The sequence below is a fragment of the Salvelinus fontinalis genome, chromosome 32 (genome assembly GCF_029448725.1).
Source record: "Salvelinus fontinalis isolate EN_2023a chromosome 32, ASM2944872v1, whole genome shotgun sequence".
NCBI lineage: Eukaryota > Metazoa > Chordata > Actinopteri > Salmoniformes > Salmonidae > Salvelinus > Salvelinus fontinalis.
In genome coordinates, this window is record NC_074696.1 from 23,138,667 (window position 1) to 23,164,173 (window position 25,507).

A 25,507-nucleotide genomic window follows, 5' to 3' on the forward strand; every position below is an offset into this window, starting at 1 on the left:
ATCTGTTCGCGCACACCGCGTCTCACAATGACACAGAGGTTGGAACCAAAATCTCCAATTTGGACTCCAGACCAAAGGACAAATTTCCACCGGTCCAATGTCCATTGCTCGTGTTTCTTGGTCCAAGCAATTCTCTTCTTCTTTTTGGTGTCCTTTAGTAGCGGTTTCTTTGCAGCAATTCGACCATGAAGGCCTGATTCACACAGTCTCCTCTGAACAGTTGATATTGAGATGTGTCTGTTACTTGAACTCTGTGAAGCATTTATTTGGGCTGCAATCTGAGGTGCAGTTAACTCTAACAAACGTATCCTCTGCAGCAGAGGTAACTCTGGGTCTTCCATTCCTGTGGCGTTCCTCATGAGAGCCAGTTTCATCACAGCGCTTGATGGTTTTTGAGACTGCACTTGAAGAAACTTCAAAGTTCTTGAAATGTTCCCGAATTGACTGACCTTCATGTCTTAAAGTAATGATGGACTGTCATTTCTCTTTGTTTGTTTGAGCTGTTCTTGCCATAACATGGACATGGTCTTCTACCAAATTGGGCTATCTTCTGTATACCCCCTACCTTGTCACAACACAACTGATTGGCTCAAACGCATTAAGAAGGAAATAAATTCCACAAATTAACAAGGCACACCTGTTAATTGAAATGAATTCCAGGTGATTATCTCATGAAGCTGGTTGAGAGAATGCCAAGAGTGTGCAAAGCTGTCATCATGGCAAAGGGTGGCTATTTGAAGAATCTCAAATATAAAATATATTTTGATTTGTTTAACACTTTTTAGTTACTACATGATTCCAAAAGTGTCATTTCATAGTTTTGATGTCTTCACTATTATTCTACAATGTGGAAAATAGTAAAAAATAAAGAAAAACCCTTGAATGAGTAGGTGTTTGAAAATGTTTGACTGGTAGTGTAAGTTTAAATACAAAAATACAAAATGAAAAACAGCATCAATGACTTCTTAATAAACTGAGGCGTAGAAGATATTTATTGAAAAAGTTTAAAAAATTTTGAATATTAAATTAAACTGACTGCCTTCAATTTGAATTGATCCCAAACCTGTAGATAAGCAAATAGCTATCTTGAGTTACAAATAATGTTAGCACTTGAAGATATATGTTATACCTTATAATCATTCGTTTTAAGATATTACTAATTTATAAATCTGTAATAAATAGCTGTAACCCATTGGTTAATTTATTGTAAACCAAAGGTATATAAGGTGTACCTTATATATTAAGATACACCTGCTATACATAAAAAAGGGGTTTAAGTGGGTTCAGAATTTTTTTTGATGATCAAATAGAAATTTGACATCTTGAGTTACAAATAATGGTAACACTTTACATAATGTTACACATTATAAATGGTTTATAAATAACACAAATTATTTTAAAAAAATATGAGTTTACAGTTATTATTAATTGTTAGGATTATAATTTATTAAATGCTTATAGATAATTAATACACAGGAATAACACGCTGATTCATTTATTATAAACCAAACCATGCTACTGCTGCTGATATAAATAAGCAATAAGGCCTGAGGGGGTGTGGTATATGGCCAATATACCACGGCTAAGGGCTGTTCTTAAGCACAACCCAACTCGGCGTGCCTGGACACAGCCCTTAGCCGTGGTACATTGGCCATATATCACAAACCCCCGAGGAGCCTTATTGCTATTAAACTCAGCAAAAAAAGATTCATCCCTTTTTCAGGACCCTGTCTTTCAAAGAAAATTCATAAAAATCCAAATAACTTCACAGATCTTCATTGTAAAGGGTTTAAACACTGTTTCCCATGTTTGTTCAATGAACCATAAACAATTAATGAACATGCACCTGTGGAACGGTCGTTAAGACACTAACAGCTTACAGACGGTAAGCAATTAAGGTCAGTTATGAAAACTTAGGACACTAAAGAGGCCTTTCTACGGACTCTGAAAAACACCAAAAGAAAGATGCCCAGTGTCCCTGCTCATCTGTGTAAATGTGCCTTAGGCATGCTGCAAGGAGGCATGAGAACTGCAGATGTGGCCAGGGCAATAAATTGCAATGTCCGTACTGTGAGACGCCTAAGACAGTGCTACAGGGACACAGGATGGACAGCTGATCGTCCTCGCAGTGGCAGACCACGTGTAACAACACCTACACAGGATCGGTACATCCGAAAATCACACCTGTAGGACAGGTACAGGATGGCAACAATAACTGCCCGAGTTACACCAGGAACGCACAATCCCTCCATCAGTGTTCAGACTGTCCGCAATAGGCTGAGAGAGACTGGACTGAGGGCTTGTAGGCCTGTTGTAAGGCAGGTCCTCACCAGACACAAACTCACCGTCGCTGGACTAGACAGGACTGGCAAAAAGTGCTCTTCACTGACGAGTCACGGTTTTGTCTCACAAGGGGTGATGGTCGGATTTGTGTTTATCGTCGAAGGAATGAGCGTTACACCGAGGCCTGTACTCTGGAGCGGGATCAATTTGGAGGTGGAGGGTCCGTCACGGTCTGGGGCGGTGTGTCACAGCATCATCGGACTGAGCTTGTTGTCATTGCAGGCAATCTCAATGCTGTGCGTTACAGGGAAGACATCCTCCTCCCTCATGTGGTACCCTTCCTGCAGGCTCATCCTGACATGACCCTCCAGCATGACAATGCCACCAGCCATACTGCTCGTTCTGAGCGTGATTTCCTGCAAGACAGGAACATCAGTGTTCTGCCAGCGAAGAGCCCGGATCTAAATCCCATTGAGCACGTCTGGACCTGTTGGATCGGAGGTTGAGGGCTAGGGCCATTCCCCCCAGAAATGTCCGGGAACTTGCAGGTGCCTTGGTGGAAGAGTGGGGTAACATCTCACAGCAAGAACTGGCAAGAACTCGCAGTCCATGAAAAGGAGATGCACTGCAGTACTTAATGCAGCTGGTGGCCACACCAGATACTGACTGTTACTTTTGATTTTGACCCCCCCTTGGTTCAATAACACATTATTCCATTTCTGTTAGTCACATGTCTGTGGAACTTATTCAGTTTATGTCTCAGTTGTTGAATGTTGTTATGTTCATACAAATATTTACACATGTTAAGTTTGCTGAAAATAAACGCAGTTGACAGTGAGGACTTTTCTTTTTTGCTCAGTTTATAAACTGGTTACCAAAGTAATTAGAGCAGTAAAAATACATGTTTTGTCATACCCGTGGTATACGGTCTGATATACCATGGCTTTCAGCCAATCAGAATTCCGGGTCAGAATCAGAATTTATAATGTAATATATACATTACGTTATAATATAACTTGTATTTATAAAGGGTTTATAAGCAGTTTACAGATATAACAGCTATTGATTCATTTATTAGAAACCAAACCACGCTACTGCTGCCGTAAGCTCTGACCTTTCGTCTTGAAGGAGAAGTTGCAGTGGGTGCAGTGATAGGGCCGTACGTCAGAGTGGGTGCGGATGTGTTTACGCAGCATGCTGGGCTTCTTGCAGCGGATCCCACACTCCTCACAGATGTATTTACCACGACCACGCCCACGCACATACACATAGTCCTCGTTAGATTTGAATCTGCAGGGTTCACAAGAAGGTGAAAAACAATAAGTGCATACACTCAACATGACTGAATCCTTACAATAACTAATTAAATTGAAGAGACAATGAAAATATTTATATTACGGTTAAGACACCTACCCTCCATCAAATATTTTGACCCTCCGTGGCTCTATTTTGGATGAGGAAGAATCCTTGTCTGACTCGCTGCTCACCTGACTCTCAGGTTGCACTTTGCTGTTATTCTCAGTTTTCTGAGGCTTTAGGACCTAGGGAGTAAGTTGATTTGAGAAATTAACTAAGTTCAAGACAGAAAAGATCATGTGATAACAAGCCCTTCACAAATTTCTATCATGAAATTATGGATATATTTAATTGGATTAAGAGATTAAATTATGGAAAATTAAACACAGATAATTCTACAAATAAATGTGAAAAATGCAATTAACGTTTGACAAATTATGTTTGGTTCTTACCTTAGGCATGACGTCTTTTAGCTTGCTTGAATAGGCCAAGATGTCGGATTTCATACTTGTCGTTATGGCCTCTGTGTAGTGTATTTTCTTGGAGTTCTGCTTGGAGTCAAAGAGAGACATCACCAGTTTGGTGGACAGGCCCAGTGGGTTGGGGTTGTTGGGGCTCACCGCCCAGGTGGAGTAGGCCGAGACCTTCTGGTCCGTCTGGGGGACATGCAGAGGCCTCCTCTTCATCAGGTAACACCAAGTGAAGGTGGTGGCAGTTTTCAGGCTGGGGAAAGACAGGCGATGGCTGTCTCGTGTGTTGACGACAGATACAGATGAGGCCAATTTCACCTGTCCATGGAAAGTCGAGGGCCTAATGGGAGACTTGGCGGAAGACCATCTCTCTTCCTCGCTCTTGTCTTGAGGCTTCAGGGAGGCGTTAGCTGGCACAGAGGAGGAGACATGACTCCCTGGAGCGGTGTTTAATGCAGAGCGTGGTTGTTCCTGGGGAACTACAGAAGATGGTTCATCCTTTCCGTTGCGTTCAGGTGTCATAGTCTTGCAGTTCTTAGGAGTGTGGGCATCCTTTTCACCTACTGGCTTCTCGTGTTGCAGTGGAGGGGCCTCAGTTTCAATGGGACTGTCCACTGGTTCAGTGGTGCACACCTGCCGGACTAGCATCAGCTTCCGTTGCCTAGTTACCTCCGCCATCTTGGAGTTCAGGTAGTTGACTGACCTGCCATCAGTGAGGCATGCGGCACCATGTTCATCCTTTGCTCGCTTCTGATGTTTTTCCATGGCGATATCCAAGCTGTTGGCAGGGGAGAGCATTCTCTTGCTTGAGGCAATGGGCTCTTGTTGTAGGCAAAGGGTCACAGCTGCCATTTTCTGGGTGCAGTGTAAGGACCCCAGGGAGGGAGCTCTTTGAATTTCACCAATATGGTTCTGGGTATTGGAAACTAAACCGTGTTTTACTTGAAGGCCAGTAGATGCTGGAGGCCTGTCCTTGTTCATTTCTGGTACAGTCTTTGTGTCAGTATCTACAACATACAGGTTACTCGCCACAGAGAGGGAAGGGTGCATCTGCTCATGAGTTATCAGTATCTGTGGCAATTGGAGAGCACCTGGTAGGTTATGAGAAGGTGGGTCATTTTGAAGGCTTACAGGCAAGACTATTGATTGTGTCTTATTGTCTACAATCTGAAAACACGGTTGTGCCACACAGACATTGTGGAGAACATCTGAAGACTTCGAAATACTTTGCATCTGATTGGCAATAGGTATTGTTAGGACTGGTAAAGTTGTCTGAGTACCCTGTGTGGTAGAGAGAGAGTATGTTTGGCTTGGTCTCAGAGCAGGACACTGCAGTTGGTATTTGGGCACAAAGCTTTTCTTGTCTTGAGAGTCAGCAGATTTGTTCTGGGCATCTTCTTGGCCGACCACAACATGAACCACAGATTGCTGTATATTTTGGCATGTCTGAACCCTCGACGTTAGGTGCCAAGGGTGTGGAAGGCCATGGATTTGAGGCAGTTGACCTTGGCTGCCCAAGTTAATGCTTTGCACCATTCTTTCATTCTTCTGAGGGAGAGTTCCTCCAGAATGCACAATAAAGGGTTGGGCAAGGGGAGGCTTGTTGGCAGTCTGTTGAGGCCTCTGCTGAGATGTAGAGAATACAGTGGGGAGCCTCTGGAGAGGTATGGCATGCCTCCCGACATGTTGCTGACTCTCTGGCCCAATCTTTAAAGACATCTGGCGTACCAAGGGCCCCCTTCGCCTTTCAATGAGAGGTACCTGTACAGACGGGAAGGCTTGAGCACTCGTTGGCCGTTCCATTGGTGACATTGACCTGTTGGGTGGCAGAGACCTGCTGGGGGAGACACTGCCAAAGTCAAAGGACTTGCTGCGATAGTCGCACAAGATCTCCACTGAGGGTTGAGTGCAACTGATCTGTTCTGAGACAGCACGTCTTATCATGCCAGGGACCCCCAGGGTGTTGAAGGCTATTGGTAGCCCTTGAGGCTCAGATATTTTGTTGACAAATTCTCCTCTGGAGGGGCTCTCTGACCTGGATGGCTCATCCCGGTCAAAGGAGGCTGAGATACTGGAGCATCTTGAGAGGCTACTGTCTCTGCTGAGGCTACGAGACAGTGAGGACTCAAAGCTCGATTCTCCAGAGGAGTGCTCCATCTGAGCCAAACGAATTCTCTTTTTCTTGGGTGGAAGCTTTTCTGTCGGTAGTTTGGACAGGCTCTCGCTCCTCTGGGGCCAGTTGAATGTATCTGCAACCTTTTCCCCTTGCTCAGTGCTCTGACCGTTATGCTCCCGATCGGGTTCCTCTGTGACCAGGATTTCAGGAATGTTATTTTGGCGAACCAGACGAGACTGCTGGACAGCAGCACAGCTCTCAGCCACTGCTGCTAATGTGCTGTCGACACGGTTTTCCATCCCTTGTTTCCCCTGGTCGGCACATTTAGGAATGGACATCTTTTCATGGTAGCTCTCTAATGAAAGATTGGCAGTAGCATCGGTCTTAGTTTTTCCTGTGCTATGGCCATCTTTGTACAATAAATCAACAGGAGAGGCCCTGTCAATAGATTCAGAGTTCTCAAAGGAATTGGGCTTGCTTAAAGAGTTGGTGTGTCTGATAACTGATGTACCGCTGCCTTGCCTCTGTAGGTCGCCTCTCTCTTTACCAGAGGTGTTAACCTGGGTTTCTCTGATCGGTGACAGTCTTGATTCTGATGCATCTGTACCTCTTGCTACTAGCTGATTTTGAGTTATTTGCGGTGGGTTGCTTTTAGGCTGTAGATCAACCATGATAGAGTGCTGAGAAAATGGCCGACCTGAACTGGCTGTTGATAGTTGGCAAGAATCAAAACTGACAGAGCATGGGGGATTGGTGTCAGTTGGCGATTGGTCATCATCGTCACCAACACTCTTCATTTTCCTTCTTTTTCTAATTGATTGCTGTTGGTCCATTATACCTGAAATAACTGTTCTGGGGACTAACGGCTGCTGCATGACATGTTGAAAAACATCCTGCTCAGTCTCTCTGACAGATACTGGCTTGTTTTTCGGGCCATGGAGCTCTGAACAATAGAATTTCTTGTGATTTTCAAAGTTTTCTAGTTTTCGGTACCGATTGCGACAGGTCTCACATTCATACATTGTGCCTTTGCTCTGCAGAGGCTTTCGGTTTCGGTCTTGTGCATGCTCAAAAGACCTGCTTCTTTGCATTAACTCAGTGGAGATGCTAGACCCATGGTAGCCTTCGTCCATGGAACGGACTGAGGTAAGGCCCTCACTTGTGGAGAAATCCTCCACTGCTACTTGTCGTACAAGAGTACGAGAATGTATTGCTGGATTTGGGGTAGAGGGGGCAGATGAAAACACATCATCGTTTAAGGAACTAATTTTGTCATCAAAAGACTGACAGATCCGTAGTGGGTGGGGTTGCTGGACAATGTTTGGTGGGAGACCCGAGTGCCCTGGAGTTGTGGGCATAGAATTACTTCTTGTTATTGGTAAACAGTCCATTGGTGTATACTGATTGGGTACAGATAGAAGAAATACTGGCTTAGATTTTTCTGTGGGGGTGAAAGGGGACTTGGGTATGTCTGAGCTGGAACTCGACCTTCTCGCCATTGGTTTAAGGTCAAACTGAAAAGAGTCTTTAAATATATACGATTTGGGGGAGTCTATGCTACCTCTCCTAGAAAGAGAAGTCCTTCTTGGTTTGACACTGTCCAGCTGTTTGTCGTCAACCACTGCCTCATTGTCCGATATTAACTTTGAGATTCGTTCCTCGAGAGAGAGTGCTTTTGTTTCTAACGGAGGACGCATTTGTCCTTGCACAACACGTGGCTTCTCCACAGAAGCCACATGCATGGCAGTGGCAACCACTGCTGGGAGATTAGGAAGTGCATTTTTGGTGACATCCATGTCTGTTGGTGGGGTTATTTTGACAAAGGGACTCGGGGGACTCATGGCCTGGTCTGCACTTTCAGAACGTGAGAAGTAACCAGAGTCTGTGCTGCCTAAACTGCGGGGACTAAGCAGACACTTGCCCTGCTGCTGCTGAGAAAAGTCTGTGGCTTGCTGCCTCTGAAGCTGACCATGTCCGCCTCCTGGTGGAGTCCTGCACTGCTGATCCTCATCCTCACTTCCTGCATCCTGTAGGGGGCTTGTGCAATCCACCTCTTTCAAGGACGACAGGACGCTGATGCTGGATCTCAGATGTGCCGTTTGGAAGTCCTTTTGCCGCTGGGCAGTAGCCTGCTCAGGGCTGGAGTCTGTGACTCTTGGACTGTCTGCCCGCTGAGGGGAGACATTGACAGGATAGACAACCACTTTTGGGAGGCTAGCTGTCCCTTTGGACTCATAGCCCCTCTGACTCAGAGGGAAAACAGCCGATGGGTCCCCTGCATCCCCATGATTGCCTTGTGTTGTGCCTGCACTCTGCAAACTGCTCTCAGAGAACGCTGCAACACTGCTTTGTGACGAGTCAGGGTCCAGGTCTGCTGTGCTACTTTCCTCATCGCTGTCCCCACTTTCCTCCACATCTGAATGTGTTCCAAGTGCTTTGTCAGACTCCACGGAGAGGGACCCACTTCCAAAGTCGGAACGCGCCACAAGCCCCAGTTTTATTGCGTGAGCATGGGATTTCTTATGCTTGTACAAATTGCTCTTAGTTTTGAATGAGAAGCCACAAGTAACACACGGGTAGGGCCGCTCTCCTGTGTGAGACCTGATGTGCTTGAGTAACACACTGGGCTTTGCACATGCCCGACTGCAGTATTCACACACATACTTCCCCTGCTTCTTAGGCTTTTGGTCCTTTGCTGAGATGCTACACATCTGTTCAAGCCCAAAGTTCACAACCGTGGCCTTCTGGACTGGGTTGTAACCAGGTGTAACAGGGACTTGAATGGTGCTAGGGACACTAGCCGATAGGGACTGGCATGTGTGCACCACCGGTGGCTGGCTCTGAGGCAAGGAATTGGAGCCTGAGGGAACAGGTGAATCGGAGGAGCCAGCGCTGAAGCTCACCTGCAAGCCAGGCTTTTCCCCACAGTTGCTGAAATGCTGTGTAGCATGCTGCAAAGTCTGCAAGGGAACAGCCTGGGTAGAGGACTGCATTGTGTAGGTCTCTTGTTTATTTACAAAGTCATTCTGCATATGCGCAGGCTGAATTTGGAGTCCAAAATGTATAGCTGGCATAGCATTCACTTCACTATTAGACTGAGCAGAAAGAGTTCGGCCAGGTTTTTCAACGGCTGTGACTGGAAAAGATATATTTTTTTCTGCCAAGGAGCTGAAGTCTGGTTCCATAGCCTTGAGCAAGACTTCAAGGGGAGCGCCAGCATGGTAAGGAGAGTCACCTTCACAGCTTGTTTCGCCACTCTTACTGTCCTTGAGCTGCTGAGACTCCCCAACACCAGAGACAGATTCCTCTTTACCACTAATGGGATCGAGAGACTGTGGCTTTGAGAAGGACGTATCCCTCTGGTTTAGCCTATCATTGTCAATGGAGGATGTCACTCCCTCAGAGGATTCAGCATTAGGCTGGACATACTCCGTGTCTCGGTTCTGGCTTGGTGAGCTGGCAGGGTTTTGAGAAGGGCTGCTGGGGTAGGAGCAAGAGGGTGCAGCTTCCTTGGACGAGGCAGCTTGGAGTGTTGCCACGGAGGTCTTGGACTGCAAGGACTTCTTCACAGGAGATTTGGGTATTTTCTTCAGCTGGTTTTCTGCCACAACCTTTTTCCTCTTCAGTGCCTTTATGTTATCTGCACTTCTTCGACCACCCTCATTAATCCCTGTAAGAAAACAGAAGAGAAATTAGAATGTATATTGAAATAGTATTATATAATATACAATAACAATAATAACAACAACAACATGCTATTTAGCAGACATGTTTATCCAAAGCGACTTAGAGTCATGCGTGCATTAATTTTATGTATGGGTGGTCCCAGCGGGAATCAAACACATGACCCTTTGCGTTGCAAGCGCCATGCTCTACTGCCTGAGCTGCAGTTTATAGTTTATGCAAAATGCTAAATAAAAATGATCCGATATGCTATGAGGATCTTCACTGAGAAGAATAGATATGATTCACCAATAATTCACCAACCAGATAAAAATATGGTTTGGCCTGTGTTAGAAGAAACCACCCTGCAAACTGTGCTACCAAGCATCTGTTTTGTTGATTAATTGGAAGTGAAGTTTGTTAAGCAACACTCCTCAATTAACAAATTCTTCTCAAATTTTTCTATCAATTTCATCCAAACAATTCTGTGCGCAGGTATATTCCTAGTTTATTTTTATCTTGTACAAAATATTCAGTGCATGATAATCAATTAGGGTATTTTACAAAATAAAACGCATCACCAGTTGCATTAACCATCGGTCTTTCTACCAAAGATAAAAGGCTGTACTCTACCTGTGCATCAAGATTTTTAACGGTAGCAGCAAATCACTTGTCTATGTCTGTCGTTTGGTCTGTAAAACCTCCATCCTCAACATCAACACCAGCCAACCTTTACCGCTCACTGCCTTTTGTCTCCGACAGCTCGTTCTCATGGATGAGGCTTCTTGTTTTGGGCTCTGGAAGTTCTCCTCAGCAGCGCTAGCTGTGCGTCTGAAGCCACTGAGGCCCACGCATCATTACAGTATGAATAAAACCCACCCTCTCCCTCGCTCTCTTCCTCATTCCCACTCCTTTTCAAACCATCCCTTAACATTTTCCCTTTCATAATGATGTTGAGGATAGATTAATAAAAATCTAACTGTTCCCTATAAATGTGTACCTTAATGCAATGTTATTGTATATACATTGCATATGCATACATTAAATAGGTAGTGCATGTGTATTAGAGTATATGCAAACATGTCGAGTAACGAAGTCAATCTCTGATTGCACTTAATCCTGGAGAGAACCAGCGCTACCGGTGCTAATTATTATTGAGCCAGATAATTACATAACACCAAATACAGTAATGGGAAACAACAGGTGAATTTCATTACTATGTTACTACACAATTCAGTGAAATTGCAGCTTTTATCCTATGGGTGTGCAGTCAGTTACCCAACCAAATACAGCTTCTACTCTTTTAACCAGATAGACCCATAGAGGGCTGTCCCATAACTCCTAAACCTGGCCTTGAAAGAGATGTTAATTAAAATGTCACTATTTTTCAACTTCATATTCATCATCTCCAGCACCACCCCAACATCAACATATGGGAAAACGGCAGTCTATGTTTTGTGGGGAAAAAGACAAGTGTTTCCAATGACATCATCGTGTGCATTGTGTGATTTTAACCAACTATGAGTAGGCATCGCCTAATACTTACTAATTGGTTGATGATGTCATGAGAATCACTTATTGTCTATCTTTTTTACTATAAAACATACTGTAGAAACGTTCCATCTTCACATATGTTGATGTTGGGGTGGTGATGGAGATGATGAATATGAAGTTGAAAAATAGTGACATTTAAACATAGACCTTACAGAAAAGGTTACTTCACTAAGTATTAATAATGGCCTTGCAGTGTGAGTTATTTTGCACGCGGTACCAGAATTCTATGCTGCTGTTCTAGAATTTGATGGTTGTATTTTGCCGCCATTCTCTGCACCCCTCATTGCATCAATATCGCATTTTCTGCTTCATATTAGGCGTTTATAAAACTGTATTTTTAACCACTCAATCTCTTATCCTTTCTGCTTATAGCAGTAGCAGCAAGTATCTATAGTATTATTTATAATTATATAATTAACATTATGATCTATATTAAATTAATATTATCTGAAAGAGGCGGTGGTATTAGCCTGTCTGAGGGTCTGCGCGTGTGAGACGATGTAACGATGTGCACTGAGGGTCGGGAAGCAAGTTCAGGGAGTGAGTATTATAATAAATAAATGCAACATAATACAAAAGAAGAAACACGAACGATGCACAGACATGAAACTGAAACAGAAACTATAACACCTGGGGAAGGAACCAAAGGGAGTGACATATATAGGGAAGGTAATCAGGGAAGTGATGGAGCCCAGGTAAGTCTGATGATGCGCAGGTGCGCGTAACGATGGTGACAGGTGTGCACCATAACGAGCAGCCTGGTGACCTAGAGGCCAGAGAGGGCAAACACGTGACAGGTGGGAAACCTGAGGTGTTAAATCCGGTGTGTTTGATACAATAGTGTTGAACAAACCAAAGTGATAGCGGGGTATGAGCATATATTACATATGCAGACCATGGCTAAGGGAAACGCTGGCATCCTAAATGCTTTATGTTCATTTTTAAAAATGTATTTAATTTATTCTACCCAGGAAAAACTAGGCTACAGCGGTGCCTACATTTGATCATCCTGTCAACGTATTATCACCACTGGACATTTAGCCTAAAGATGCCTGCCTCGTCGCCAAACGATGAAGATATTTTGTGTCATCAAATGCAGTAAGTATTATGGCTTGGATAGGTTTTAGCCTGGTCAGAGCAGAGGAGAGTGAGAACAGGGTCACGTAATCAACAAAGTGCGGTAGTTTGTTCGGAAGGTCAGATAAAATGTTGACTGTGTAATCAGCTATATTGTGTGCAGAGACCATGGCATTAGTGAGGTGCGGTTGTGTATATGTGTGTATATACAGTTTATTCTAAACTATGGAGCTAATCAGGATTATCTAGGTTTATACATTGGCATCATCTATGGGCTGAATGTTACATGTGCGGACCAGTTATCCTTCCAGAACGTGGTCACATTTGTATAAACTTAAAGTATTAACGCAAACTCACCCCATTCCGTACAAATGTGCGCAAACGCAACATTCAAACGAGGCTACAAAGAAAATGAATGGGACTGTAGCGACTGTGTTGACTTCAAAATCGGGGGTGTGAACTAGGTTTCTATTCAAATGTTGATCGACATGGTAATGGTTCTATAGTATTGGAGAAAAGTTGAAAAACGGACCCTCCGTTACATCGTGACGTGTCATGTCGTAACGTACAGCACGCATAAAGCAACTATTTATGTCTTACAATCTCTCTCCACCAGGTGTAGCACTTCTCTCATCGTTTAAAAACAAGAAATGGACAGTGACAGGGGTAAGGGGATCATTGCATGCGATCATCATTCTCAAAGCCGCTGTTTACTTCTAAGATCACTTTAGCACCGCCCTAAAAACCTGATTCAAATTCGACACAAACCTTCAAATAGGTATGCAATGACACATTATATAAACTCTTTATAGTGTATTATTTGCATTTTAGAGGCGATAAGGTGATAAATTGAACAGATTGAGTGAAAAAAAGCAATTTTCCCACACATGTCTCCTTCTCACTATCACGCATTAGTTTCTCTTCCCCACCCGCCATTTTTAAAAAGACCCGACGTGGCTCATTGCCTGCTTGAATTATGCAGAAACGGGCAGCGTTTAGGTCATGTAATTGATAATGTTGGAAAGGGGAGAAATTGTGCTTTACAATGGTATTGACATTACAGTTGATCTGGAAGTGTTACGTTTTTGGGGCGCTAAAATAAGGGCAATTGTACGGACCAAGGTGATGTACGAGTTTACGTTACCTACTACAAACTTCAATAAAATGGTTTCACCCAAATCTGGCAACCCTGTTTTGCTTTCACTCTACGGCTAGGCAGTACGCTTGTAATTGAGGTGATAATCTGAGATAACATTTTATTTGCTTTGTTTTGTCAAAAGCTGTAAATGACTTGTCAAGTCATGTGCTCCGGTTTTTGTATACACTATAACAAGCACATCGAAGATTTGTTATATGCTGAAAAGTTGCCTAACTAAGTTGATCTTATTCCGGCAATGGTTGCAGCCATCTTGTTTGTTTGCATTTTATTGTGAATGGCCTTCTGGGATTAGGGAGTTTACACTTGTCAAAAAAAACATGGCTGCCATCATAAAGAATGTAGCTGCTGATAGCTTAGCTGACATCTTTTTCTAAACAATATTACACTTCTATCTTGTGCTCACCAGAGATGTGTCATATTCTAAACAAGTCTAGCTGTTAGGTCACTAATTTGTGTTATGCTTTTTGTAAGCACAACCTGTTATTTAGACTGGTTTATAGAATGAGTTTGGCTGTGGATGTGTTCCGTGTGATGCTTGGATGATGAAGTTAGCATTTATCTTTAATAAAAGGTGAAATTGAGGAATACAGTTGTGAAGACCTTTATTTTCTATCAGTACAAAACATTGTTTAGATGCTTTTCAGACAACAATGCTATTTAGATGTGTTTGTTGCATATGTTCTGTTGCTACTGTTCCAATCATATACAGTTGAAGTCGGAAGTTTACATACACCTTAGCCAAACACATTTATACTCAGTTTTTCACAATTAATGACATTTAATCATAGTAAAAATTCCATGTCTTAGGTCAGTTAGGATCACCACTTTATTTTAAGAATGTGAAATGTCAGAATAATAGTAGAGTGATTTATTTCAGCTTTTATTTCTTTCATCACATTCCCAGTGGGTCAGAAGTTTACATACACTCAATTAGTATTTGGTAGCATTGCCTTTAAATTGCTTAACTTGGGTCCAACGCTTCGGATAGCCTTCCACAAGCTTCCCACAATAAGTTGGGTGAATTTTGGCCCATTCCTCCTGACAGAGTTTGTGGAACGGAGTCAGGTTTGTAGGCCTTCTTGCTCTTTTTCAGTTCTGCCCACACATTTTCTATGGGATTGAGGTCAGGGCTTTGTGATGGCCACTCCAATGACTTTGTTGTACTTAAGCCATTTTGCCACAACTTTGGAAGTATGCTTGGGGTCAATGTCTACTTGGAAGACCCATTTGTGACCACGCTTTAACTTCCTGACTGATGTCTTGAGATGTTGCTTCAATATATCCACATAATTTTCCTACCTCATGATGGCATCTATTTTGTGAAGTGCACCAGTCCCTCCTGCAGCAAAGCACCCCCACAACATGATGCTGCCACCCCCGTGCTTCAGGGTTGGGATAGTGTTCTTCGGGTTGCAAGCCTCTCCTTTTTTCCTCCAAACATAGCGATGGTCAGTTCCATTTTTGTTTCATCAGACCTGAGGACATTTCTCCAAAAAGTATGATCTTTCTTCCAATGTGCAGTTGCAAACCCTAGTCTCTCTTTTTTTTATGGCGGTTTTGGAGCAGTGGCTTCTTCCTTGCTGAGCGGCCTTTCGGGTTATGTCGATATAGGACTCATTTCACTGTGGATATAGATACTTTTGATCCTTTGTCCTCCAGCATCTTCACAAGGTCCTTTGCTGTTCTGGGATTGATTTGCACTTTTCGCACCAAAGTACGTTCATCTCTAGAACACGTCTCCTTCCTGAGTGGTATGACGGCTGCATGGTGTTTATACTTGCATACTATTGTTTGTACAGATGAACGTGGTACCTTCAAGCGTTTGGAAATTGCTCCCAAGGATGAACCAGATTTCTTTTGATTTTCCCATGATGTCAATATGAGGCACTGAGTTTGAAGGTAGGCCTTGAAATACATGCACAGGTACACCTCCAATTGACTCAAATGATGTCAATTAGCCTATCAGAAGCTTCTAAAGCCATGACATAATTTTCTGGAATTTTCCAAGCTTTTTAAAGGCCCAGTCAACTTAGTGTATGTAAACTTCTGACCAACTGGAATTGTGATACAGTGAATTATAAATCTGTCTGTAAACAATTGTTAGAAAAATTACTTGTGTCCTGCACAAAGTTGATGTCCTAACCGACTTGCCAAAACTATAGTTTGTTAACAAGAAATTTGTGGAGTGGTTGAAAAACGAGTTTTAATGACTCCAACCTAAGTGTATGTAAACTTCTGACTTCAACTGTATTTGCAATGGTACGCTGCAGGGACCACTCAACAATGATCACAAATATGTGATCGTACGCATCAAAGGGTAAAGAGTGTGGTTTTAGTGACCCATTACATAAGGTTAGCTTTACCCTGTGTGCATCCCAAATTGCACTCTATTTCCTATATATTATGTTACTTTTGACCAGGGCCTATAGGCCTGTCATGATTTCCTGGCTTTTACATTTTGTTCCCCTCCTATTACCCATAAAATTATGTCAGGATTCCTATTAGTCTCTGACATAGATAGATATTGGTTCTACAGTGCCTTCAGAAAGTATTCCACATTTGTTGTGTTCCTGCCTGAATTCAAAATTGATTAAATATATTTTCTTCTCACCCATCTACACACAACACCCCAGAAGGAAAATTTAAAAAATGTTTTTAGAAATGTATTTAAAAATAAATACAGAAATATCCGATTTAAATAAGTTTTCACACCCCTAAGTCAATACTTTGTATAATCACCTTTGGCAGCGATTACAGCAGTGAGTCTTTCTGGGTAAGTTTCTAAAAGCTTTCCACACCTGGATTGAGCAACATTTGTCCATTTATTCTTTTCAAAATTATTCAAGCTCTCAAATTGGTTATTGATCATTGCTAGACAACCATTTCCAGGTCTTGCCATAGATTTTCAAGTAAATTTAAGTCAAAACTGTAACTCGGCCACTCAGGAACATTCACTGTGTTCTTAGTAAGCAACTCCAGTGTAGATTTGGCCTTGTGGTTTTAGGTTATTGTCCAGCTGAAAGGTGGATACTTCGCCCAGTGTCTGATGGAAAGTAGACCAAACTAGGTTTTCCTCTAGGATTTTGCCTAATTCCATTCTTTTTTTATCCTGAAAACCTCCCCCTTCCTTAACGATAAAAGCATACCCATAACATTATACAGCCACCACTATGCTTGAAAATATGGGGAGTGGTACTCAGTAATGTGCTGTATTGAATTTGACCCAAACATAACACTGTACTCAGGACAAAAAGTGAATTGCTTTGCCAATTGTTTTGCAGTATTACTTTAGTGCCTTGTTGCAAACAGGATGCATGTTTTGGAAAATGTTTATTCTATACAGGCTTCCTTCTTTTTCACTCTGTCAATTAGGTTAGTATTGTGGAGTAATTAAAATATTGATCCATCCTCAGTTGTCTCCTATCACAGCCATTAAACTGTTTTAAAGTCACCATTGGCCTCATGGTAAAATCCATGAGTGGTTTCCTTCCTCTCTGGCAACTGAGTTAAGAAGGACACCTGTATCTCTGTAGTGACTGGGTGTACTGATACACCAGCCAAAGTGTAATTAATAACTTCACAATGCTAACTTCACTGGGCTCCTGAGTGGTGCAGCGGTCTAAGGCACTGCATCTCAGTGCAAGACACATCACTATAGTACCTGGTTCGTATCCAGGCTGTAACACATCCGGCTGTGATTGGGAATCCCATAGGGTGGCGCACAATTGGCCCAGCGTCGTCCGGGTTTGGCCGGAGTAGGCCGTCATTGTAAATAAGAATTTGTTCTTAACTGACTTGCCTAGTTAAATAAAAAGGAAAATCTGTCCTTCTGCCCCTGAGCAAGGTAGTTAACTCACTGTTCCCCTGGCACCGAAGACGTGAATGTCGATTAAGGCAGCCCCCCGCACCCCTCTGATTCAGAGCGTTGGGTTAAATGCGGAAGACACATTTCAGTTGAATGCATTCAGCTGTACAACTGACTAGGTATCCCCCTTTCCCTTTCTAGATCCCCCTTTCCCTTTCCTAGATGCCCTTTGCGAGGCATTGGAAAATGTCCCTGGTCGTTGTTTAATCTGTGTTTGAAATTCACTGCTCGACTGAGGGACCTCACAGATAATTGTATGTGTGGGGTACAGAGATGACGTAGTCATTAAAAAATCATGTTAAAACACTATTTTTGCACACAGTCCATGCAACTTATTATGTGACTTTTTATGCAAATGTTTACTCCTGAATTTATTTAGCCTTGCCACAACAAAAGACATTTCAGCTTTTCATTTTTATTACGTTGTAAACATTTCAGGAAAAAAACTACTTTCTACTTTGACATTGTGGGGTATTGTGTGTAGGCCAGTGACACAAAATCTCAAGTTAATACATGTTAAATTCAGGCTGTAACACAACATGTGGAATAACTCAAGGGGTGTGAATACTTTCTAAAAAGACACTAAGTAACGCTTGGTGGTCTTATAAATTAATAAGTATAAATCAATTATTTGCACTTGCAATGAAATGCATTTTTTTCCCCAGCCATGTTTTAGCTCAGATTACTATTCTGGATGACATAGTACATTGCAGGGAATGGCCATGAGTTAGAAAGCAAGGGAGGAAAATGACTGAAAGACAAGGAAAATGAGAAGCCATTGAAATGGTGTCCTAGTAGCACCTATTGATAGTGCCTTTCCATGGGGATTAACCTGTGATTGACAGGCCTGGTGACATCACCGGTGGTGTATTTGGAGAGGGGATATAGACGATCTATACATTGTTAGTTCCGAATCCTCTCGCTTCAACACATAACCCCACCCAACCTCATTCAAAAGGAGAATGAGTCAATGTCTCAAAGGGCACCTTATTCCCTATTTAGCGCACTACTTTTGGGCCCTGGTTGAAAGTACTGCACTATAAAGGGAAAAGGGTGCCATTTAGGATGGATACTATGTAGGGCCTGCTCAGAGAGCAGGGGGGATCTAAAGGGATAGAGGAAATACCGGAACCTTCCTGATGTAGTAATCTCTTTGGCATACTAACACTAATCTTCCTAGCTAAGGAACATAGCCTTAACAGCATTCAAGGCATGAGTAAATATTTGTCTGCGTCCCAAATAGCACCCTATTCTCTATATCAGTGGCTCCCAAACTTTTTTAACCGTGGCACACATTGATGGGATAAAAATTCCACACCTAAAATTCCCCAAATGTCCCTATGAACTTATTTAGTGGTGAGGACCTCCACCTCACACATACTACAAATCATCTATACAGATGTAACCATTTGTGCCATTCAATGTATTATCTGAGTGATATTCTTTCTAGACGTGACGCTTGGCATTCAGGCATTCAGGCCAAAGTGTTCAACTTTGGTTTCATCAGACCAGAGAATCTAGTTTCTAATGGTCTGAGAGTCTTTTAGGTGCCAAGCGGGCTGTCATGTGCCTTTTACTGAGGAGTGGCTTCCGTCTGGCCTGATTGGGTGAGTGCTGCAGAGATGGTTGTCCTTCTGGAAGGTACTACCATTTTCACAGAGGAACTCTGGAGCTCTGTCAGAGTGACCATCGGGTTCTTGGTCACCTCCCTGACCAAGGCCCTTCTCCTCCGATTGCACAGTTTGGCCAGCTGTAGGAAACATCTTGGTGGCTCCAAACTTCTTCCATTTAAGAATGATGGAGGCCACTGTGTTCTTGGGGACCTTCAATCCCCACATCTGTGCCGACACAATCCTGTCTCAGAGCTCTACGGACAATTATTTTGACCTCATGGCTTGGTTTTGGATCTGACATGCACTGTCAACTATGGGACCTTATATAGTAGACAGGTGTGTGTGCCTTTCCAAATCATGTCCAATAATTAACATTTACTACAGGTGGACTCCAATCAAGTTGCAGAAACATCTCAAGGATGATCAATGGAAACAGGAAGCACCTGAGCTCAATTTCGAGTCTCATAGCAAAGGGTCTGAATGCTTATGTAATTAAGGTATTTCTGTTTATTCGTCATACATTTCTAAAAACCTGGTTTGGCTTTGTTATTATGGGGTATTATGTGTAGCTTGGGGGGAGAACAATTGAATCCATTTTAGAATAAGGCTGTAACTTAACAAAATGTGGAAAAAGTCAAGGGGTCTGAATAATTTCTGAATGCACTGAGCTGGAATGTCAAGCTAACTGAAGCTGGTTAGCTTTAGAAAACACTGAGTAGATCTAGCTTGCATCGTAGGATACCCCTCTGTACAGCAGTTTTTTTTTTACAGTTAGCATCACCCCTTTCAAAAACAAAGCCTGCGCCGTATTCCACCTCATGAGCTTCTGTGATTGACCAATTAAAATGTTCCTTGCATGTATCGTACAAAAAACAAGAACATTTTGAGTTGACTGATTTTAGGGTACATTGAATGATGTGCTGTTTACATCAGTATTATCATAGGGTTGACACAGGCTACATCAATTTATCATTAACATCAGAGGACAAAATGTATTGTGAAGCCACAAGGCTTTTTCAATAAACTGACTGTCAGAAATTGCATCCTATTCCCTATGTAGTGCACTACATTTGACCAGGGCCCATGGGGTTCTGGTCAAAAGTAGTGTACTATATAGAGAATAGGGTGCCATTTCAGACGCAACCAATAACTGCCTGAGGAAACGCAGACAGAAAATATCCAGGCAGTTTTTCCTGTGTTAAAAATGTAATCTCCATAATGTAATGACTGGACTCCACTGACACAGCGCACAAATGACCAAAACTTTTTCCTATGATGAGCTCAAAGACACTCCCAGCATTTGCCACAGAACACCAGCAGTACGTAAAATGGTACAGTACGTTCTTTACAAATCACTGCGTTACTGTAAGTATGGACAGGAAAATAAATTCCCCTCACAGCATACACTTAGCTAACTAGCACATGTTGAAAGTGAAAGCATTCCATTAATTCCCTTCGATCGTTACTCATCGATTTAGAAATTATACCTTTCTGTGCGCCGGCTTTGGTATCTTTCAGTTCATTCTGTGCTTCTTCGATTTTATCTGCAACACAAGAAAGGAAGGATACCTGTTGGTTTTCAGCACAGAGAAACAAACCAGAAATAAGAGGCTGATTATTATCCACACTATAGGCAATGTAGAAAATAACTAATGATCCTGGGGATGCTTCCTACACTGGTGTTGTGGTATGGAGAGGTTTTTTATTATAATAAGAACCAGACCTTCTTACATGGCGAAGGGATAATACCAGAGTATTACAAAAACCATCATTATGAGAACAGCTCTTAGGGCTAGTACACACATAGGTAATGTCCCAAATGGCACCCTATTCCCAATTTAGTGCACTACTTTTGACAAGTAGTGGGCCCTTTTCCAAATTAGTGCACTATAGGGAATAAGGTACGAATTGGGACAGTGTTGAGAGCTCTTAAAATGCCTCAATTCCACAGCATATGCATGATACATGTTAGTGGAAAATGAGCTAAACAAATTAACGCAGAGTGATAATGTAATTCTAATTACCTTTAAGAAACTGAAGGGATTCCATGAGGATCAATGTATCGATAAGATCAAGCACAACCTAGGCTACATGACAACACAACACACATGGCTGTGTAATATTTCCATCTCGATTAGACCTTTTATAGTGTGTGTCTTTGTCCCAAATGTATTCACACCCTTGACCTTAAGCTTACTACCATGTGAGCATTGCTGCACTTATGATGTGAAGAAATAAACTATTAGGCTATCAACATTTTAAGCTAAACATTCTGATCTGTTGCGTAAGCCACAGTAGGTAAAAAAAATGTTTAATTCTACTGGTTGTATTAATTTGTAATCTATTGCATCCCACAACTGTCCCAGACCATGTTAGGAATATTTATTTCTCACACAGAATAGGTCGACTTTGTACAATGGGGGATATTAGATTAACATAGGCTTGTGCTTTTGCTGTTCGTTAGGCCTACTCATCTTGTTGGCTGCCGAAAAGTAAATGTAGTTCTTACAATATCTTCAATATGCACCTCGGAATTGAATTAGGACGCGAGCAGTTGTGTCCCGGATGTGTCTGTCTTCACTTGTAGCCTGCAAAAGTCATGGATTTTTTTAGGATGCATTACGGCCACACAAAGGGGATGCTGCAGGGAAATTGGAGGCATTATCAAGTGCTTCTCAAATTGAAGTCTACGCAAAAAAAAACTAAGCAGAGCTCAATCCTTTCAAGCAACTTTTTTCAAATCATCATTAGTCGCATCATGCTGCCTTACAAAACATACAGCCCAACGTTTGTAGAACTAAAGTTACATTAATAACTCTAAATTAAGCATATAGGAATACCTATTTCTTTGTTAACCGCACAACACAGAATAGCCGCATGTGCTCACTCCCTCTAATCATTTGGAGAAAATATAATTTCTATTTTATTCAGCTTTGTTCATTTGTATTCTTCATACTATAAAATAATGCCACGGAATTCTAAGCAAATCTTTTCTGCTAAATGAACTAGTGTAGCCCACAGCCATTTGAAATAGACTAATGGATTTATTGTGAAGGTGTAGGCTATATTACATGGATTTATTAGACTTTTGAAAATGTAGATGTTCCAAAGGTCTGCTTCAGTGGCTTGTAGGCTCTGTGGTAGCCAGGATATTATGTGTTTGTTAATTAACTGTCAATTACCGTGAGACCAACAGTTATTTGCTTGACAATCATCGTCTGACGAAATTGTGACCCCCCCCCCCCCCCCAACAATCGTAAACAGCCACAGTTTGCGCACGTGTGTGTATTTACTTATTTGGGAGCATGTTGTGGCATGTGTGTATGAATGAGTGTGTGAACTGAGATAACCCTCTGACAAGGGATACAGACTGATAGCATGTTCTTGGCACTGAGGCCTGGTTGGTATGCCTCCAGTGACAGGATCAGTAACCACAGAGTAACAGAGTCCCTCCAACACACACACACACACACACACACACACACTTCCCTCAGCTTCAGTTCATAGAACCACATTGCCTACGAGGCATTCACGATAACTACCAACCCAAAGCTCCCTAAAGCATACCACAAATGATATTATTGCAACCCAATTTAAAATAATAATACTCATTTTCATTGGTCAGGGGATTTTGAGGATAGACTTTTACTATTATGCTTTATTGTTTGTACATGTATTGCGTTAGACCACACTGGCAATCTAATCTTCACTGATTACTACTACAACAGAACAATCTGAGGGGTAATATGGGGTATGAGACCAGGGACAGCATTCACCATAGATCGGATTACACACACCAAATGATTGACAGACACCTATTAAGTAAAAGCCACTATGCCTAGTACTGAGTGCACACCGCCTCTGAACCGCGGTGAACGACGCCGCCGCCTCTGAACCGCGGTGAACGACGCCGCCGCCTCTGAACCGCGGTGAACGACGCCGCCGCCTCTGAACCGCGGTGAACGACGCCGCCGCCTCTGAACCGCGGTGAACGACGCCGCCGCCTCTGAACCGCGGTGAACGACTCCGCCGCCTCTGAACCGCGGTGAACGACGCCGCCGCCTCTGAACCGCGGTGAACGACGCCGCCGCCTCTGAACCGCGGTGAACGACGCCGCCGCCTCTGAACCGCGGTGAACGACGCCGCCGCCTCTGAACCGCGGTGAACGACGCCGCCGCCTCTGAACCGCGGTGAACGACGCCGCCGCCTCTGAACCGCGGTGAACGACGCCGCCGCCTCTGAACCGCGGTGAACGACGCCGCCGCCTCTGAACCGCGGTGAACGACGCCGCCGCCTCTGAACCGCGGTGAACGACGCCGCCGCCTCTGAACCGCGGTGAACGACGCCGCCGCCTCTGAACCGCGGTGAACGACGCCGCCGCCTCTGAACCGCGGTGAACGACGGCGCCTCTGAACCGCGGTGAACGACGGCGCCTCTGAACCGCGGTGAACGCCGCCGCCTCTGAACCGCGGTGAACGCCGCCGCCTCTGAACCGCGGTGAACAACGCCGCCGCCTCTGAACCGCGGTGAACAACGCCGCCGCCTCTGAACCGCGGTGAACAACGCCGCCGCCTCTGAACCGCGGTGAACAACGCCGCCGCCTCTGAACCGCGGTGAACAACGCCGCCGCCTCTGAACCGCGGTGAACAACAAAGTTACAGTATGAAGCAGTGAAGGAGAGAGAAAGGGAGGCACTGGCTGCATACCAAATGACACCCCATTTCCTTTATAGTGCACTACTTTTGAACAAGGCCCATGACAAGAGTCCAAATGTCAGGGACCCCAAAAGTAGTGCACTATAAAGGAAATAGGGTGTGATTTGGGATGAAGGGTACACACTTAATCAGAATGCTAGGAGTTATTAAGACCGTGGGGAATGATTATATTGTTGTTCCTATTCCCCTCATTAAGATTCGTAGCTACTGTTGTTATTACTGTGTGTGTTATTACAGTACCCCTGTTATTAAAGGCAAGCTTTCAGAAGAGCCTTTTATGATGTGATGTTTGACATGGTTGGGATGACAGCCAGACAGCTACGTGTTTCGTGAGAGGGAGAAAATGGAGAGATGTTAATCATGCAATTTTTACATGATTAATAAAATATAACGTAAAAGATAAACACTGCATTTATGTTGCCGGTGACGATGAACAGAGCACAATCATCTATAAAACGGGTGATGTCCCAAATGGCACCCTATTCCCTATATAGTGCACTGCTTTTGAACAGAGTCCTCTAAAACTAGTGCACTATATAGGGAATAGAGTGCCATTTGGGATACATGCCTGACTGGAATTTAAACGGAGGGAGGGTCAACATTGTTTTAGGGTATTGAACTCATGAAGCTATGTTATGGTTGCCAGTGACTGGACTGCTGTCGAGTGCAGGCTTAAGGAAAACAGAAAAATCTGAAGTTCATAAGATGCTTTCATACAAGAAAGCAGAGACTATAAATCAGTTCAATGCAGCTGTTTTCCATTTGACACAAGGCACTGCACCAACCTAGGCAGAGTCTGTAGTAGTACAAGTAGGTTATAACACCCTTTGGTTACACTTTCATAGATTAATTCCTTTATTTTAGTTAGTTAATTATTACAACTTAGGCAGCTGCTTTCACCATGTATTCAAGCAGCAAAACTGGAACATAACACCCAGTATAATATGTCACATGGTTGTGATAAATTCAGAATTGATTCCCATTCAACTCATGAGTTGAAATTCAAAATTGAATTGTCCACACCCCACAGGATGTAGAATTAGAATTTCAGTTTGAGTGAGAGGAAATATAATTTCATTCAGTGCAATTCAAATAAATTCCACTCTGTCATATAACATGAATGTTTCATTGAATCTGCAAGGTCAGATACAGTTACTTTTATCTGGAAACAATGTTCATATACTCTTAACCTTAGTGTTAGAATAGCTAATTATGTTTCCATCAACCATTTAATTTGTTTGCTATTTTTAAAGCTTCATGCTCAACTTGAGGGTTAAACTAATGCATTCAGGGATTATTTTCCACATATTGAACAACATTTTTGTGATTTTGTTTTCCTTGATCACTCATTTTAAGAGTTGGTCCTGACAATTGCATGTATATAATGACATGTTTTATGTACACAATGACCAGTTTATTAGGTACACCCATCTAGTACAGGGTCGGACCCCCTTTGCCTCCAGAACAGCCTAAATTCTTTGGGGCATGGCATTGGGGTGGCAGGTAGCCTAGTGGTTAGAGCGTTGGGCCAGTAACCAAAAGGTTGCTAGATCGAATCCCCGAGCTGACAAGGTAAAAATCTGTCATTCTGCCCCTGAACAAGGCAGGTAACCCCACTGTTCCTAGGCTGTCATTGTGAATAAGAATTTGTTCTTAAAAACTGATTTGGAAAGGGGGCAGTATTGTCACCTCCGGA

At 43.0% G+C, this 25,507-nt stretch overlaps 1 protein-coding gene across 8 annotated transcripts in view; it reads right to left on the bottom strand.

Moving 5' to 3' along the window:
- LOC129830941 (zinc finger protein 40-like) overlaps positions 1 to 25,507 on the bottom strand; it is a 74,025-nt gene that overhangs the window by 6,277 nt on the left and 42,241 nt on the right. For 7 of the 8 annotated variants that reach the window (XM_055893802.1, XM_055893797.1, XM_055893798.1 and 4 more), the window contains 4 exons: positions 20,584 to 20,640; positions 4,032 to 9,835; positions 3,697 to 3,824; positions 3,398 to 3,573 (listed from right to left, as the gene is read on the bottom strand). In XM_055893802.1, the coding sequence (XP_055749777.1) occupies positions 3,398 to 3,573; positions 3,697 to 3,824; positions 4,032 to 9,835; positions 20,584 to 20,640 (6,165 nt within the window). The remainder of the gene's footprint in view (positions 1 to 3,397; positions 3,574 to 3,696; positions 3,825 to 4,031; positions 9,836 to 20,583; positions 20,641 to 25,507) is intronic. The other variant, XM_055893803.1, reaches the window with a different exon arrangement.